The 15,939-nt window shown below is 50.9% G+C and overlaps 1 protein-coding gene across 1 annotated transcript in view; it reads left to right on the forward strand.

Moving 5' to 3' along the window:
* The window catches only part of LOC138283296 (uromodulin-like), a 451,356-nt gene that overhangs the window by 164,666 nt on the left and 270,751 nt on the right, over positions 1-15,939 (forward strand). The window contains exon 2 of the mRNA XM_069221317.1: positions 4,125-4,202. Within this exon, the coding sequence (XP_069077418.1) occupies positions 4,151-4,202 (52 nt within the window). The 5' untranslated portion in view covers positions 4,125-4,150. The remainder of the gene's footprint in view (positions 1-4,124; positions 4,203-15,939) is intronic.

The raw sequence follows: 15,939 nt of genomic DNA on the forward strand, positions 1-15,939 counted from the left end.
TACCACAGCACCCATTGAATGCCCCTGTGACACTGTGTAAGGCGATGCAGCGACTTGCAATGCCATGAAAAGCCATGCAAAGTGGCTTTGCGTGGCCTCATAGATATGGGTCTGCATTCTGCGGCACCGGAGCGTCGTAAAAAATGATGCACCAGTCGTGCTAGGGGCTTGTAAATAAGCCCCTTGATCTTCATGACTGAGACAGACCCAATGGCACACACAACACATGGATCCTACTTCTCATCCATCATCACTGCTTCTCTTACATCATCCCTACTTCTCATCCATCATTTCTGCATTTCATCCATCATCCCTACTCCTCATCCCTCATCCCTGCTTCTTATCCATCATACATCATCCCTACTTCTCATCCATCATCCCTACTTCTCATCCATCATACATCATCCCTAGTTCTCATCCATCATCCCTGCTTCTCATCCCTCATCCCTGGTTCTCATCCGTCATACATCATCCCTACTTCTCACTTCTCATCCATCACCCCTACTTCTCAACCATCATCCCTGCTTCTTATCCATCATACATCATCCCTACTTCTCATCCATCATCCCTACTTCTCATCCATCATCCCTGCTTCTCTTCCATCATCCCTACTCCTCATCCCTGCTTCTCATCCCTACTTCTCTTCCATCATCCCTACTTCTCATCCCTAATCCCTGCTTCTCATCCCTACTCCTCATCCATCATCCCTACTCCTCATTCCTCATCCCTCAGTCATACCAACACATTTTCAGTTTTGTGAAACACACCTTTACACTGATTGGTTGGGAACAGCCAATCAGAGTTATGATAGAGAGCTGCATTCTATTTCAATGAAAAACAGCCTTCTCATTGCACATGGTGGGTGAAAGAAGGAGGAGAAGAAATGTAACTGTGTGTTTGTTTCCAGTGAATTCAAGGCTGTACAACATTTCATTTTATTTAACTAAGTGTTTTTCTGTTTACACAGGCCTCTGCAGAAAGCTCTGCTGGTTTGGGAAATACAAGGAGGCCCAGCTTGGGCCATAAATCAGCTCTTGGAGAAAGGGTTATACAGGTCATCTACAGTTCAACCGAAAACCTTTCTGGTTTCAGTTTCATATGTAGAAAGAAAATGTTTAAAATCAACTCTGGTGACAGTGCAAGCCAATTCATCCAAACCGTTTCTGGTTTCATTTTTATTTGTAACAAATAAAGGGGGTAATTCTGACCCTGGCGGCTCAACGACCGCGGGAGCACCGCCAACAGGCTGGCGGTGCTCCCAAGGGCATTCTGACCGCGGCGGTTTGGCCGCGGTCAGAAAGGGAAAACCGGCGGTCTCCCGCCGGTTTTCCGCTGCCCTAAGGAATCCTCCATCCGCCATGGGGGTTCCGACACCCCATACCGCCATCCTGTTGAACAGGATGGCGGTATGGGGTGTCGTGGGGCCCCTGGGGGCCCCTGCAGTGCCCATGCCAATGGCATGGGCACTGCAGGGGCCCCCGTAAGAGGGCCCCACAAAGAATTTCAGTGTCTGCTTAGCAGACACTGAAATTCGCGACGGGTGCAACTGCACCCGTCGCACCCTTCCCACTCCGCCGGCTCCATTCGGAGCCGGCTTCCTCGTGGGAAGGGGTTTCCCGCTGGGCTGGCGGGCGGCCTTCTGGCGGTCGCCCGCCAGCCCAGCGGGAAACACAGAATCACCGCGGCGGTCTTCTGACCGCGGAGCGGTGTTCTGGAGGGGGAACTCTGGCGGGCGGCCTCCGCCGCCCGCCAGAGTTAGAATCACCCCCAAAATGTTTAAATCTGAGCCTGCTTTTTATTTGTAACAAATAACATGCTTACATCTGAGGCTGCTTTTATCTCTGAGAGCTGGGTTTTTTTCTTTTCTGAAACCAGAAAGATTTTCCATGAACTGTATAACCCTTTCTCCAAGAGCTGATTTATGGCCCAGGCTGTGGGCCCCTTGTATTTCCAAAACCAGCAGAGCTGTAAGAATACAGCTCTCTCTCACAACTCTGATTGGCAGTTCCTAACCAATCAGTGTGAAGTTGTGTTTCACAAAACTGAAAATGTGTCGGTATGACTGAGGGATGAGGCATGAGGAGTAGGGATGATGGATGAGGAGTAGGGATGATAGCTGAGGCATGAGAAGTAGGAATGATGGATGAGAAGTAGGGATTAGAAGCAGGGATGAGGAATGAGAAGTAGGGATAATGGAAGAGAAGTAGGGATGAGAAGCAGGGATGAGGAGTAGTGATGATGGAAGAGAAGCAGGGATGATGGATGAGAAGCAGGGATGATGAATGAGAAGTAGGGATGATGGATGATGGAAAAGAAGCAGGGATGATGGATGAGAAGTAGGGATGATGGATGATGGATGAGAAGTAGGGATGATGAATGAGAAGTAGGGATGATGTATGATGGATGAGAAGAAGGGATGATGGATGAGAAGTAGGGATGATGTATGATGGATGAGAAGTAGGGATGATGGATGAGAAGTGAGAAGTAGGGATGATGTATGATGGATGAGAAGCAGGGATGAGGGATGAGGAGTAGGGATGATGGACGATGGATGAGAAGCAGGGATGAGGGATGAGGAGTAAGGATGATGGATGATGGATGAGAAGCAGGGATGATGAATGAGAAGTAGGGATGATGTATGATGGATGAGAAGCAGGGGTGATGAATGAGAAGTAGGGATGATGTATGATGGATGAGAAGCAGGGATGAGGGATGAGGAGTAGGGATGATGGATGAGAAGCAGGGATGATGGATGAGAAGTAGGGATGATGGAAGAGAAGCAGGGATGATGGATGAGAAGTAGGGGTGATGGATGAGAAGTAGGGATGATGGATGAGAAGTAGGGATGATATATGATGGATGAGAAGTAGGGATGATGGAAGAGAAATAGGGATGATGGAAGAGAAGCAGGGATGATGGATAAGAAGCAGGGATGAGACACAGGGATGAGAAGTACGGATGATGGAAGAGAAGTAGGGATGATGGATGAGAAGTAGGGATGATGGATGAGAAGCAGGGATTAAAAGTAGGGATGAGGAGTGAGGAATGAGGATGTCCTAAAATGGATGCTGTACATTGGGGCATATTTATACTCTGCGTTGAATGTGCATCAAAAATTTTGACGCACATTCAGCGCAAACCTTGCCCCATATTTAGACTATGACGCCTGACCCCGTGAATGTCAAAATCTCTCCGTGTGGGTCATATTCTGGATGCGGGAAACAGCCTTGCGTTAATGACATGCAAGGTAGGCGTTCCCATCCAAAAAATGACTTTAAGGCCTGTGCGCCTTATTTATACTCCTGTGTCATTTTGACACACAGGAGGGGGTGGGCCTTAAAAAAATGGCACACAGCCTGATGTGCACCATTTTTTAATGCCTGGGTGAGGGCAGGCATTAAGGGACATGTGGGCCCGCTTCCATGATCTCTGACCATGGAAGAAGTCCAGAGGTGCCCTCTGCCACCCTCGCCCACCCCTGAAGGACATCCATGGATGGGGGACCCATCCCTGGTAAATACAAGTAAGTTGGGGTAAGTATAATTTTTTTATTTTTTTAAAGTGGCATAGGGTGGGCTAACTTGGGCCCTCCTACAAGCCACTGTGCCCAATGGCCATGCCCAGGGGACAGAAGTCCCATGGGCATGGCCATTGGGCAAGGGGACATGACTCCTGTTTTTGCTAAGACAGGAGTCATTTCAATGGGGGTTGTGCGTCAAAAAATGGCGCAAGTCCAGTTTGAGCCATGATTTTTTACTCAAACCTGACTTGCACCATTTTCCCCTACGCCAGCGCTGCCTGGTTTGAGTCATTTTTTTTTATTCTGACCAGCCCGCCGCGCCGGCTAACGTCAATCCTTAAATAAGGCGCCCGCCTGGTGCGTAGGAATGGCGTTAGCCGGCAGTACATTTTTTGACGCAAAACAGCGCCGCCGCTGGTTTGCGTCAAAAAGTATAAATATGGGCCTTTATTCGCTCTCACTTCCATGAGGGAGATTGTCTTATGTGCCATAGAAAGGTCAGTGTAATACCATCAGGTATTCCTGGAAAGGATAATGCCAAGTCAGTTTTTAACCCTTTGAGCATTGACAACAAAGGGTCTAACTCCAGACTCTTCTCTTCTAGATACCCCTATCAAGACAGAAGTTTGAATGATGAAGGTTTGGCTTGGACTGGCTCTTGCTCTAAGTACTTTAAGCCCAGGTGAGGAGTTGAATTCATATGGTGGGGCAATAATCCTTGCTTGCTATTAATTAACTCTTCTCGAGGCTATTTCCATCCTGCCTCTGTTAGATTCTAATTAATAATACATTTTTGGTGTGTATAGCATTTATTGTAAAGTCGTTTAAACCCTCTCTGCAGAATTGTGGCAAAACAACAGAAAAAAATAAATTCAATTTAAATCACCTTTTGCCCACATGTATACTATACTGCGGCAAACTACACAGTCACAGCCTTCAAAGAACACTGTATCACGTGGCCAGAAAGTACCCCCATAAACACCAAAAGCATACGCCACTGCTCTTTCTTTTTATCTTGGTATGTTTCCCATAAAATGTAATTGATTTAGTGGTATCAAATATAATAAGAAGTTGTAGAGTAGCATGCATGACACCATATCAACAACACTTACTTCCGCATGTCCATGACCTCGCCCCCTGCCATGGCCTTGACCTGTCAGAATTCCTGCTTGTTGAATCTAGCCTTTTCTGTAGGGTAATCCCCAAACTTCTTGCCTTCCTCCTTCTATTTTTTCTGACTTTGTATTTGCTGGATTTAGGACTCTGTGCACGTTACAGCTGCGAACCAGTGCTTATGTGCTTGTGCTCTCTCTCCCCTTAAACATGACAACCTTGTCTTATCCCCAACTGGCATATTTAATTTACTTATACGTCCCTAGTAATGTGCACTACATATGCCCAGGACATTGTAAATTAAATGCTACTTGTGGCCTGCAGCCTTGATTGTGCCATCCACTTAAGTAATCCTTTAGCCATGTCTCAGGCCTGCCATTGCAGAGTGTGTTTGTGCAGTTTTACACGTCGACCTGGCAAAATAGCCCTTTGCCAGGCCTAAACCTTTCCTTTTTATACATATAAATCACCCCTAAGGTAGGCCCTGGACAACCTAATGGGCAGGACGCAATTTATAGAAAAGACATGGCATGTACCTCTAAGTTTTGCATGTCCTGGTTGTGAAAAACTACCAAAGTCATTTTTCACTACAGCAAAACTATCCCTCCCAAAGGATAACAGTGGGATTACCTTATTACATCTTATAAATTTAATCCACAAACTGGTCTTCGGGTCTCTGGAATCACAATTTAAAATTACAACTTATGGTGAAGTCAGATTTTAAATTGCAATTCTGAAAATCATACTTTTAGTAAGTTGAAATTGTGTTACTTTAGCCATTTGTTCCCTGCTGCTGGTCTGTGATCACTTGTTTGGGTGGGTAACAGCTGGACTTTGTGTATTCCCCCTAGACAGCCACACACTATTGGAGCTTAGGTGTGAATTGATGGGTGTTGATGGACCATCCTGGCAGGATGGGTGGGAGCAGCTGGCCACAACCTCACTTGCACCTGCATCTGCTCTGTCCTGTCCCCACACAAAGGGATGTAGTGAGTCTGGAGACAGGGCAGGAATGGCAGGACCTCTATGCACTTCAAAGTCTTGTCTTTGAAGACTCCCTCACTTCAAAGGTCTAACTGGCTATAAGTACTGGACCTCAGACACCACCAAGTACACTTCTGGACCTGTGACTACTCTGCCAGGAAAAAGGTCTGTTCTGCTGCTGAAGGACTACCACTCAGCTGGACTCCTGCCTTGCTGTGCTGCCTGCTGTTCCCCTGCCTGGGTGAGAACAACTGGACCTGCATCACTTGAACTCACAGTGACTCCAAGGGATAGCTGGCTGGCTTCCTGATCTGATGTCTCAGGGACATAACAGACTTCCAACCACCCTGCTCCTTTACCAGAACTCTGCCAACTCTGAGTCTGTCCCACCAAGTGGTGCCACCCCAATCCTGGACCCTTGGAAGTGGAGTTAAGGTGTTTACTCCCTGGCGGAAGCAATGCATCCTCTTCTGCAGGCACAGAATTGCTAAATTGCTGCTATTGTGTGGAACAGAACCAGTGCATTGCCTACGGAACCATTCTGCAATGCTTTTTCCAGCGCAAGGTCCTCACATCCCGTCCACGGCCGCCTTGATGATGATGCTGAATACCTGCATTGCAGCCTCTATGCTCATTGGAACTGATGCATAGCTTGGACTCTCACCTTAATTCCACTATATCTCAGAATTGATGCCTTGCTGCTGCAGCATGGAGAAAAGCGATGCATTACGTCTTCTGTGTGGAGAAAAGAGATGCATCACCTCCATTGCATGGTGTAGAAGGCTGGCCAGGTTTGTAGTGAGTACCTAAGGTACTTACACCTTATAGCAGGTCCAGGTATCCCTTATAGTGAAATGTAGGCAGTGTCTGGAAGCCAGGCTCTCTAGGGGTAGCTCTAGCTGAGCAGCCAAGGCTTATCTAGGAGTCATGCAAAGCTCATGAAATACCACTGTTGTCATACAGTACTCAAACACATGAAAGAAAATACTCAGTGTTACAAAAATAAAGGTACTTTATTTTGGTCACACAAATGCCAAAAATACCACAGAGACTATACTCCCTTAGGAGGTAAGTAATAGACAAATTATATACACTGGAATGGATAAATAGCTGTAAAAATAGTTAGAAAACAGTGCAAACAGTGAAAATCTCAATAGCTAGAAATGGGCCTGGGGGAACACAAACCATATACTAAGAAAGTGGAATGCGAAAGTTGGTTTCCCACCTAGGCAAGTGTAGTGTGTAGAGGGGCACTGGGCTACTAGAAAACACCCAAGGTAAGTAATAGAACCCACCCCAGAGCCCAGGAAAGCAGGCGTAAATCACAATAACTTTCCTAGAGCACACAAGGACACAAGAAAGAAGATATTGCAAGAACCAGACGAGACTGCAAGACACCAACGATGGATTCCTTGACCTGAAGACCTGTGGAAGAAGGGGACCAAGTCTAAGAAGCACTGAAGAATCCAGGGAAAACAGGAGCCCCTGCTAACACAGATGAAGGTGCAAAAGAAGAACCACTGGTGAAGGACAACCGTCAGTACTGCACCCAAGAAGACGGATGCGGGTTCCTGGGTGGTGCAGATGATGTCCCACGTCGGATGGATGATTGCAGTCTGGTTTGGTTTGCTGGATTCCACCAACAAGCCTTGGCACATGCAAAGTTTGCAGTTAGCGGAAAATGGCACTCCCCAGGACCAGGAGGGACCTGGTGGACTCTACCCAGGAGGAGGAGTCAGAGGGGACTCTCAGCAACTCCGAGAGCCCTCAGAACATCAGGCAGCGAGCACAGGAGTCCCACAGCATGGGGGCAGAGAAGGTACAAAAGGAGGCCCACGTAGCACTACAACAAAGGGTCCCACGCCGCCGGAGAACCACGCAGGAAGCTGTGCATTGCAGGAAGGAGTGCTGGGGGCCGGAGCTGCAATGTGCATGAATAACTTCATGGAAGGATGCCAACAAGCCTTGGAAAATGTAAAATGTGGTGCACAGGGGTACTGTCTTGCGTGGGGAGACAAGCTCTTACTTCCACCAAAGTTCGACAGTTGGACATCAGGATCATCGGGACCACTTCAGTTCACCACCTGTGATGCAGGATCCATGCAGCTCTCTGGGAGAGGGGTCCAACACAACCGGTTGCAGTTGCAGAGATGTGCCAGCTGAAGCAGGGGAGTGACTTCTTCACTCCAAGGGAGATTCCTTCATTCTTCTGGTGCAGGCTGAAGACAGGCTGTGCTCTGAGGATGCATGACTGGGAAACAGTTGCAGTTGCTGGCAGGAGCGGAAGATACAATGTTGCAGAAATCATCTTTGCTTCTTTCTTGCAGTTGTAGAGTTCCTGGAGGGTCCAGATGCAGTTTCTTCAGTAAGAAGGTGAAGAAAAGGATGCAGAGGATTCCTGCTGGACTCTTGCAATCCAAATCTGAAGAACCACCCAAGAGAGAGACCCTAAATAGCCCTGGAAGAGGGATTGGTCAGCTAACAGGTAAGCACCTATCAGGGTAGGGCCCTGACGTCACCTGCTGGCACTGGTCACTCAGATGCTCCCAGAGTGCCCTGCCAACTTGGAATCCAAGATGGCAAAACCCAGGGACCCTCTGGAGGAGCTAGGATCACCACCCTTAGGGTGGTGATGGACAGGGGAGTGGTCACTCCCCTTTCCTTTGTCCAGTTTCGGGCCAGAGCAGAGACTGGGAGTCCCCGAACTGGTGTAGATTGGATTATGCAAGGAGGGCACCATCTGGGCCCTTCAAAGCATTTTCAGAGGCTTCGGGGGGCTACCCCTCCCAAGCCTGTAACATCTATTTCCCAAAGGAAATCATTTGTTCTGCCTTCCTGGGCTTGAGCTGCTCAAGCTACAGGAGGGCAGAAACCTGTCTGAGAGGTGGCAGCAGCTGGGGCTGCCTGGAAAATATCAGAAGGCTGGAATGGTAATACTGGGGGTTCTCTCAGGAGCCCCCAGAGTGCATGGAATCATACAACCAATGTTTGCAAAAGCATTGGGGTATGATTCCAACATGTTTGATGCCAAACATGCCTATGTTCGGAGTTACCATTATGTAGCTGGACATAGGTAGTGACCTATGTCCAGTACACGCGTAAAATGGTGTCCCCGCACTCGCAAAGTCACTGGAAGATGGTCATGGAGGCCATGGGGGCACCACTGCTAGTGCAGGGGTGCCCTCACACACAGGTACTCTGCACCCTGCCCTCAGGGCTGGAGGGCCTGCTATAGGGGCGACTCATAAGTGACCTGGCACAGTGTAAATGGCAGCAAAAGGGTGCATGCACCTTTTCACACAGGCTGCACGGCAATCTTGTAGAAGCCTTTGCATGGGCTACCTATGGGTGGCAAAAGAAATGCTGCAGCCCATAGGGATCCCGTGGAACCCCAATGCCCTGGGCACCTAAGTACCATATACTAAGGACTTATTAGGTGGCACCAGTATGCCAATTGTGGGTGAAATACTGGATTACCAGTATGCAATAACCATAATTTAAGAGAGAGAGCATAACTACTGGGGTCCTGATTAGCAGGATCCCAGTGGACACAGTCAAACACACTGGCAAACAGGCCAAAAGTGGGGTTAACCATGCTAGAAAGAGGCCACTTTCCTGCACACAGTTCAGAACTGATGCAATGCTTTGCAGCCAAAATGTAAGGTACTTTCATTCAGCGGGCTAAATTAGGTCCCTGTAGCCAGCCTATGCTCCATTGAGCTCATCCTGAACTTTTTACATTGCCCTAGTTCAGCGCAACCAGATATCCCAATTGGCACTTCTTGCTTCTAAGGGCTATTTCCAGTTTATTCTTTAAAAATTCATAACTCAAGTTCTACTTATTAGATTTATGTAGTTTTGGTCTTGTTTTATTTATTAAAGTCTAGACTGCGACCTTGTCCTTCATGGTGGCCCTCCTAAAGTGGGGTGGATTCATTTTGGGGGTCATTCTGACCTCGGCGGTAAAAGGCCCTTACCGCTGGTCAGAAGACCGCCATTCTACCGCCGCGACCGCGGTAAACCGCCACGGTCATTGTGACCACCAACTGGCAAACCGCCAAAAACCCGACATCCACGGAAGACCGCCACATCAGCGGGCAGCGATAAATTGGAGATAACCTAACCTCCACCGCCACGCCAACACAAACACGCCCATGCCATTCTGACCCATGAATCCACACGGCGGTCTTACAACCGCGGTATTCCATTGGCGGTACACACCGCCGCGGTCAAAATACACACACCCATACTAAACACAGCCACATTGGACAATTTGAAATACACACACCTGATACACATACACACACCACTCCCACACACCCAATTAACTATAAAACACACACCCACATCACCCACAAACCCCTACAACAAAAAATATCTGAGAGAAGGCGCAATACACTGAGAGAGAGCACAGGGAACGCAAAGCACAACACACACAGGAACACAACATCATCACCCACACCACATCTACGCACACATCACCACACATCACCACGCACATCACCACAAACACCACCCCACACCTCATCCACACCACCCCATGGCACCCCAAAGACACCCCAGGTTCTCTGACCAAGAACTCAGGGTCATGGTGGAGGAAATAATCAGGGTAGAGCCCCAGCTCTTCGGCACACAGGTGCAGCACACCACTATAGCAAGGAAGGTTGAGCTATGGCAAAGGATCGTAGACAGGGTCAACGCTGTGGGACAGCATCCCAGAAATCGGGACGACATCCGAAAGCGATGGAACGACCTACGGGGGAAGGTGCGCTCGATGGTGTCGCGACACAACATCGCTGTGCAGAAGACTGGCGGCGGACCCCCACCCATTCCACCCCAATTTACAGATTGGGAGCAAGAGGTAGTAAACATCCTGCATCCTCACGGCCTCGCTGGAGTACACGGAGGAATGGACTCTGGTAAGTCGAATCTCAACTACTTCACCCCCCCCCCAACCACCAGCATGCCAACCCACAACCCCACCCTCACCCCCAGTCTCAAACCCCCAGCACACATCCTCCCTGCCAGTGTCCCACCAGCACAACCCACCCTAAACAACACCAACCCCTGAATGCCAACACAAACCATAGACACCCATCACCAATGCATGACCTCTGCACAGACCCATCCACCCCCCCCCAACCACCCTCACAACACCTCCCACAAGGGAATGTCAGCACTGGGGGACAAGGGCACTGACAATATGCGCGCCATGGCAGACACCAAAAGAATAACCAAACATTTTACCCCTGCAGGGCCCGAACGCCAACACACCGCCACGGAGGACAGTCGGTTCCCCTCACACAGACACAGGCCACACCAGACCCAACCCCCTCTGGGAACACCGGCACAGCTCCCACCCAGCGGGCCCATGCCTCTGTCTCTAGGACGCGTCAATCAGCGGTGTGTCCGCCACTACAGGGCACCCAGGCTGACCCAACACACCAACAACAACAGGGACCTGGGGGCAGTGGTAGTGGGCACACCGTCCAGGGGACAGAGGCCCGGGGAAACAGGGCAACTGGGAGGGCTGCTGAGCGACAGGGGGGGAGGACAGGCCCAGGGAACCCACTCTCCAAGAGGCCCTCACCACCATCATGGGAGCGTACCACCACTCCCAAGAGACGATGGCGTCGGTACTGGCCAGGTTCACCGAGATCCAGGCACAGCAGGAGGAACGCTACATGGGGTTCAGCAATGAACTCAGGAACATCGCTACCGCCATGGGGACCATAGTCCAGGCCTCGACCGGATAGAAACCACATTGCGGGACACTGTGGCACCACAAAGGGCCCCTGTCACTAGCCAGGACCAGGAACAGCCTACCACCTCCGCCAGCGCTAGTGGACAGGAGGCCCCACCACAACGACAGGCCACCAGAACCCCACCTCCTGCTGAAGAACAACCACCCCGCAAGCGGAACCTGAGATCTCACAGGAAGACAGAGTAGGATGCCAAGACCCCCGCCAGCACAACATACCCCCTGATGTCATCCCACTGTCCCACATTGTCACCCTGTCCAACCTTGAACTGGCCCTGCACCATCCTTCCACAGGCATATGGACAATGCACCTGTGAAACTGAGAACTGGACTCTGCCATGGACATTACTCCACCCCCTCCCATCACCTTTTTACATCATGTACCAATATCTAGCACTAAAAATAAATCACTCATTGCACTGAAATCATTCAGGAGTCAGCCTTAATTATTTACAAATGTATTACACATTAATGTTCAATAATGGTCAGTCAATTTATGAAGACAACATACCGATGTCAAGAACCATTAGTCCATGGGCTAACCAAGCAGAAGTCACGCAGTGGGTCATACAGCCCTGAAAAGGGAAGGGAAAAGCTAAAATCAATAAAGAAGAACTGGGGGGAAATACACAAAGTAGAGATGCAGGAGCATTTAAGTAAATGTAAAATGGCGTGGGTGATTCTTACCTATGTGCTACTGAAAATACTGTTGGATGACTGTGTCCCTGTTGTCTGTGTCGTCCCCGTCGTCTTCCTCCTCTTCACTCTCCACAGGCTCCGCAGCTGCTACAACACCACCATCTGGACCATCCTCCTGCAGGAAAGGCACCTGGCGTCGCAATGCTAGATTGTGCAGCATACAGCAGGCCACGATGATCTGGCACACCTTCTTTGGTGAGTACATCAGGGATCCACCTGTCATATGCAGGCACCAAAACCTGGCCTTCAGTAGCCCAAAGGTTCTTTCTATGACCCTCCTAGTTCGCCCATGGGCCTCATTGTACCGTTCCTCAGCCCTGGTCCGGGGATTCCTCACTGGGGTCAATAGCCAAGGCAGGTTGGGGTAACCAGAGTCACCTAATAGCCACACACGTTGTCTCTGTAGCTGTTCCATCACATAGGGGATGCTGCTATTACGCATGACATACACGTCATGCACTGACCCTGGGAACTTGGCATTTACATGGGAGATGTACTGGTCAGCCAAACAGACCACCTGCACATTCATAGAATGGTAATTTTTCCTGTTTCTGTACACCTGCTCATCGTCTTTTGGGGGTACTAAAGCCACATGGGTCCCATCAATGGCACCAATGATGTTGGGAATATGTCCAAGGGCATAGAAATCACCCTTCACAGTGGGCAAATCACCCTCCTCAGGGAAAACAATGTAGCTCCGCATGTGTTTCATCAGGGCTGACAACACTCTGGACAAAATCTTTGAAAACATAGGCTGAGACATTCCAGATGACATGGCCACTGTTGTCTGGAATGAGCCACTTGCCAAAAAATGGAAGACTGACAGAACCTGCACCAGAGGGGGAATTCCTGTGGGTTGGCGGATGGGGGACATCAGGGCTGGCTCCAGCTGGGCACACAGTTCATGGATAGTGGCTCGGTCAAGTCGGTATCGTAGGATAATATGGCGTTCTTCCATTGTCGACAGGTCCACCAGCGGTCGGTACACGCGAGGATTCATCCTTCTCCTTGCAAGTCCCAGCGGACGGTGCCTAGGAAGGACAACATGGAGCCCTGAGTCAAGCAACCCACAGGTACGTTCCCACAGCTTGCACATTAAAATAATCGCAATGCATTGAAAGGCGTGTATGTGGGGCAATGCAAGGCCTAGGCCTGTGTGACGCAGTAGAAATTAAGCCATGTGGGCCCTTGAAATGGCGGCTACCTGACCTGTGAAGTGGGACAATGGGATATGAGGTCAATGCGCTGGCGTGGCACACCATGGCGGTAGGCGGTCGAAGACCGCTGTACGAAGGCGCATTGGTTAACATTGAAGCCTATGGGTTTCAGGAGCCAATGACGATGTGCGCCGGCGGTCGCGGTACGCACCGCCGCGGGCGTGACCGCCATTTTCTACATGAATAATCACTCGAGACCTGATCATCCACAGGAGAGGACCTATACTGCAAGTGCTACTGTGACCTCGGTCTGGAAGTGACAATGGCTGCTGCGACTGGGGAAAGGGCCCCTGCCTTCACGTCTGAAGAGTTGGAGAAATTTGTGGATGGGGTCCTCCCCCAGTATGCGCTACTCTACGGTCCTCCAGACCAACAGGTAAGTACACTGGGTGCACATTGAATGGGCTATGCCTGTGTGGAGTGGGGTGGATGTAAGTTGGTGGGGTGGGGGGCGAATGATGAGTGCAACGCACGACAGATGAGAGAATGTGCCACATGGCAGGGTTGGGGAGGGGGGGGCATTCACATCTAACATGCAGAAAAATGACGTTTCTTTCTTTCCCATCCTGTACATGTCAAATAGGTCAGCGCCCATCAGAAAGTCGACATTTGGCGTGCCATCGCCAAGGAAGTCCGGGCCCTGGGGGTCCATACCAGACGGGGCACCCACTGCCGCAAGAGGTGGGAGGACATCCGCCGCGGAACCAGGAAGACCGCCGAGTCACTTCTGGGGATGGCCTCCCGACCTAGGAGGGGTGCCAGTCGTACCCTGACCCCCCTGATGTCCCGGATCCTGGCAGTGGCCTACCCTGATTTGGATGGGCGCTTGAGGACATCACAGCAGACACAAGGGGGTAAGTATCTGCACATTCTGCTATCTTTACGCGCAGTGGAGGCGTCTGGGTGGGGGAGGAGGGCTGTGGGTGACATTAGGCCAGGGAGTTTCTGTAGTGTAGTCCCCTCCCTTAGACATGGCCCTGTTCCCCCGCCCCCCACCTCTGTAGGGTGACAAGCACAGCTATCCATGGTCCTGCATCACCCATGTGCGCGTTTGTTGTCCCTAGACCTGTTGGCCTAGTCAGAGGTACTGAGTAGTGTACCCCGAAAGCGCGGCTTAGTGCATGAGGCTCCTGTGTCTGTCCTCTCCGCCAACGGTGTTGACAATGCATGCACTCAACCTCTTTTTATTTCTTCCCCCACCCTTTTTCTTCAACTTCTTGTACATGTGTGCATTAGCATCATCAGGCGAAGGAGATTTGGCATCGGAGCACGAGGGAGCTGCAAGTCACAAGGCCCCGGTGGGCCCTGGAACAGACAACGAGGACACCAGTGATCCGGAGGGCGAGGGGAGCACCACAACGGGGACCGTTGGTGACAGCAGCGACACGGACACGTCCTCGTTTGGGAGCTCCCAAGCGGTGGCGGCAACATCCGGGCCCCCGCCTCTACAGGTACAGCCGCCACCCAGCGCACCAGCACCGCCCTCCCAGCAGCCCCTCAGCCTTCGCTCCTTGCCCGCTCGCCCAAGAAGGCGGGCGTCTCCTTCGCCCCAGGCACCTCAGGCCCTGCCCCTGTTACCCTTGCTGCCGTCAGTGAGGAGGTCATTGACCTCCTTCAGACCATCATTGTTGGGCAGACTACCCTTTTGAATGCCATCCAGGGGGTGGAAAGGGAGGTGCATCGTAGCAATGCCTTCCTGGAGGGCATTCATTCGGGTCAGGCTGCCCATCAACGATCGTTCAATTCTCTGGCCTCAGCACTGACGGCAGCCATTGTCCCTGTTTCCAGCCTCCCTCTTCTAACTGCCTCCACCCTGTCTCTGTCTCCTGTTCCTCAGCCTATCCTATCCACACCATCAGACCAGCCTGCACACACCTCAACACCCAAGAGCAGCTCATCCAGACACAAGCACCACAGATCCCACAAACACTCACCCAAGCAACACCCAGATGCAGACATTCCAACAGTCACTACCACCTCTGTGTCCCCCTCCTCCTCGTCTCCCTCCTCCCTCCCTGTGACGTCTACACTCACACCTGCATGCACACCACCATCAGCCAGTGCTTCCATCACCAGCACACCCTCCACTACAGTCCGCACACGTGCAGTCACCACCCCCACTGCCATTTACACTTCCCCTGTGTCCTCTCCCACTGTGTCTGTCACCCCCTATTCCAAGACACATAAACGCAGGCAGCCACCCACCCAACAGCCAACCACCTCACGACAGCCTACGTCACAATCACCTGCACCCAAAGACAGCACACCTGACTCTCCTACAACCACATCCTCTTCCTCCACTCCCATCACCACTACTCCTACCCTTTACCTTGGTCCTAAAAAGGTTTACCTCTCAAATCTTAACCTCTTTCCCTCCCCTGACCCACCCCCTCCATCTGCTAAGAGTCCCAAGAGCACCTCAGCCACCACCAGCCCAGCCTCGAGTGTCACTGTGGTGCATGGGTACTGGAGTCCACCCTTTGGCGGCAGTGACACTTCAATCAGCAGCAAGGGGACAGCCAGCCCCCCCCCAGGCAAGAGGACCCGGAAACTAAAGGGCCGCCGTGAGAGGACTGACACGGCTGCCCCCAAGGAGCAAAGTACGGCCACTTCACCTGCCACAACATCCAGGGGAGGCAAGGGCC

This window comes from Pleurodeles waltl, chromosome 3_1 (genome assembly GCF_031143425.1).
Source record: "Pleurodeles waltl isolate 20211129_DDA chromosome 3_1, aPleWal1.hap1.20221129, whole genome shotgun sequence".
Taxonomy (NCBI): Eukaryota; Metazoa; Chordata; class Amphibia; order Caudata; family Salamandridae; genus Pleurodeles; species Pleurodeles waltl.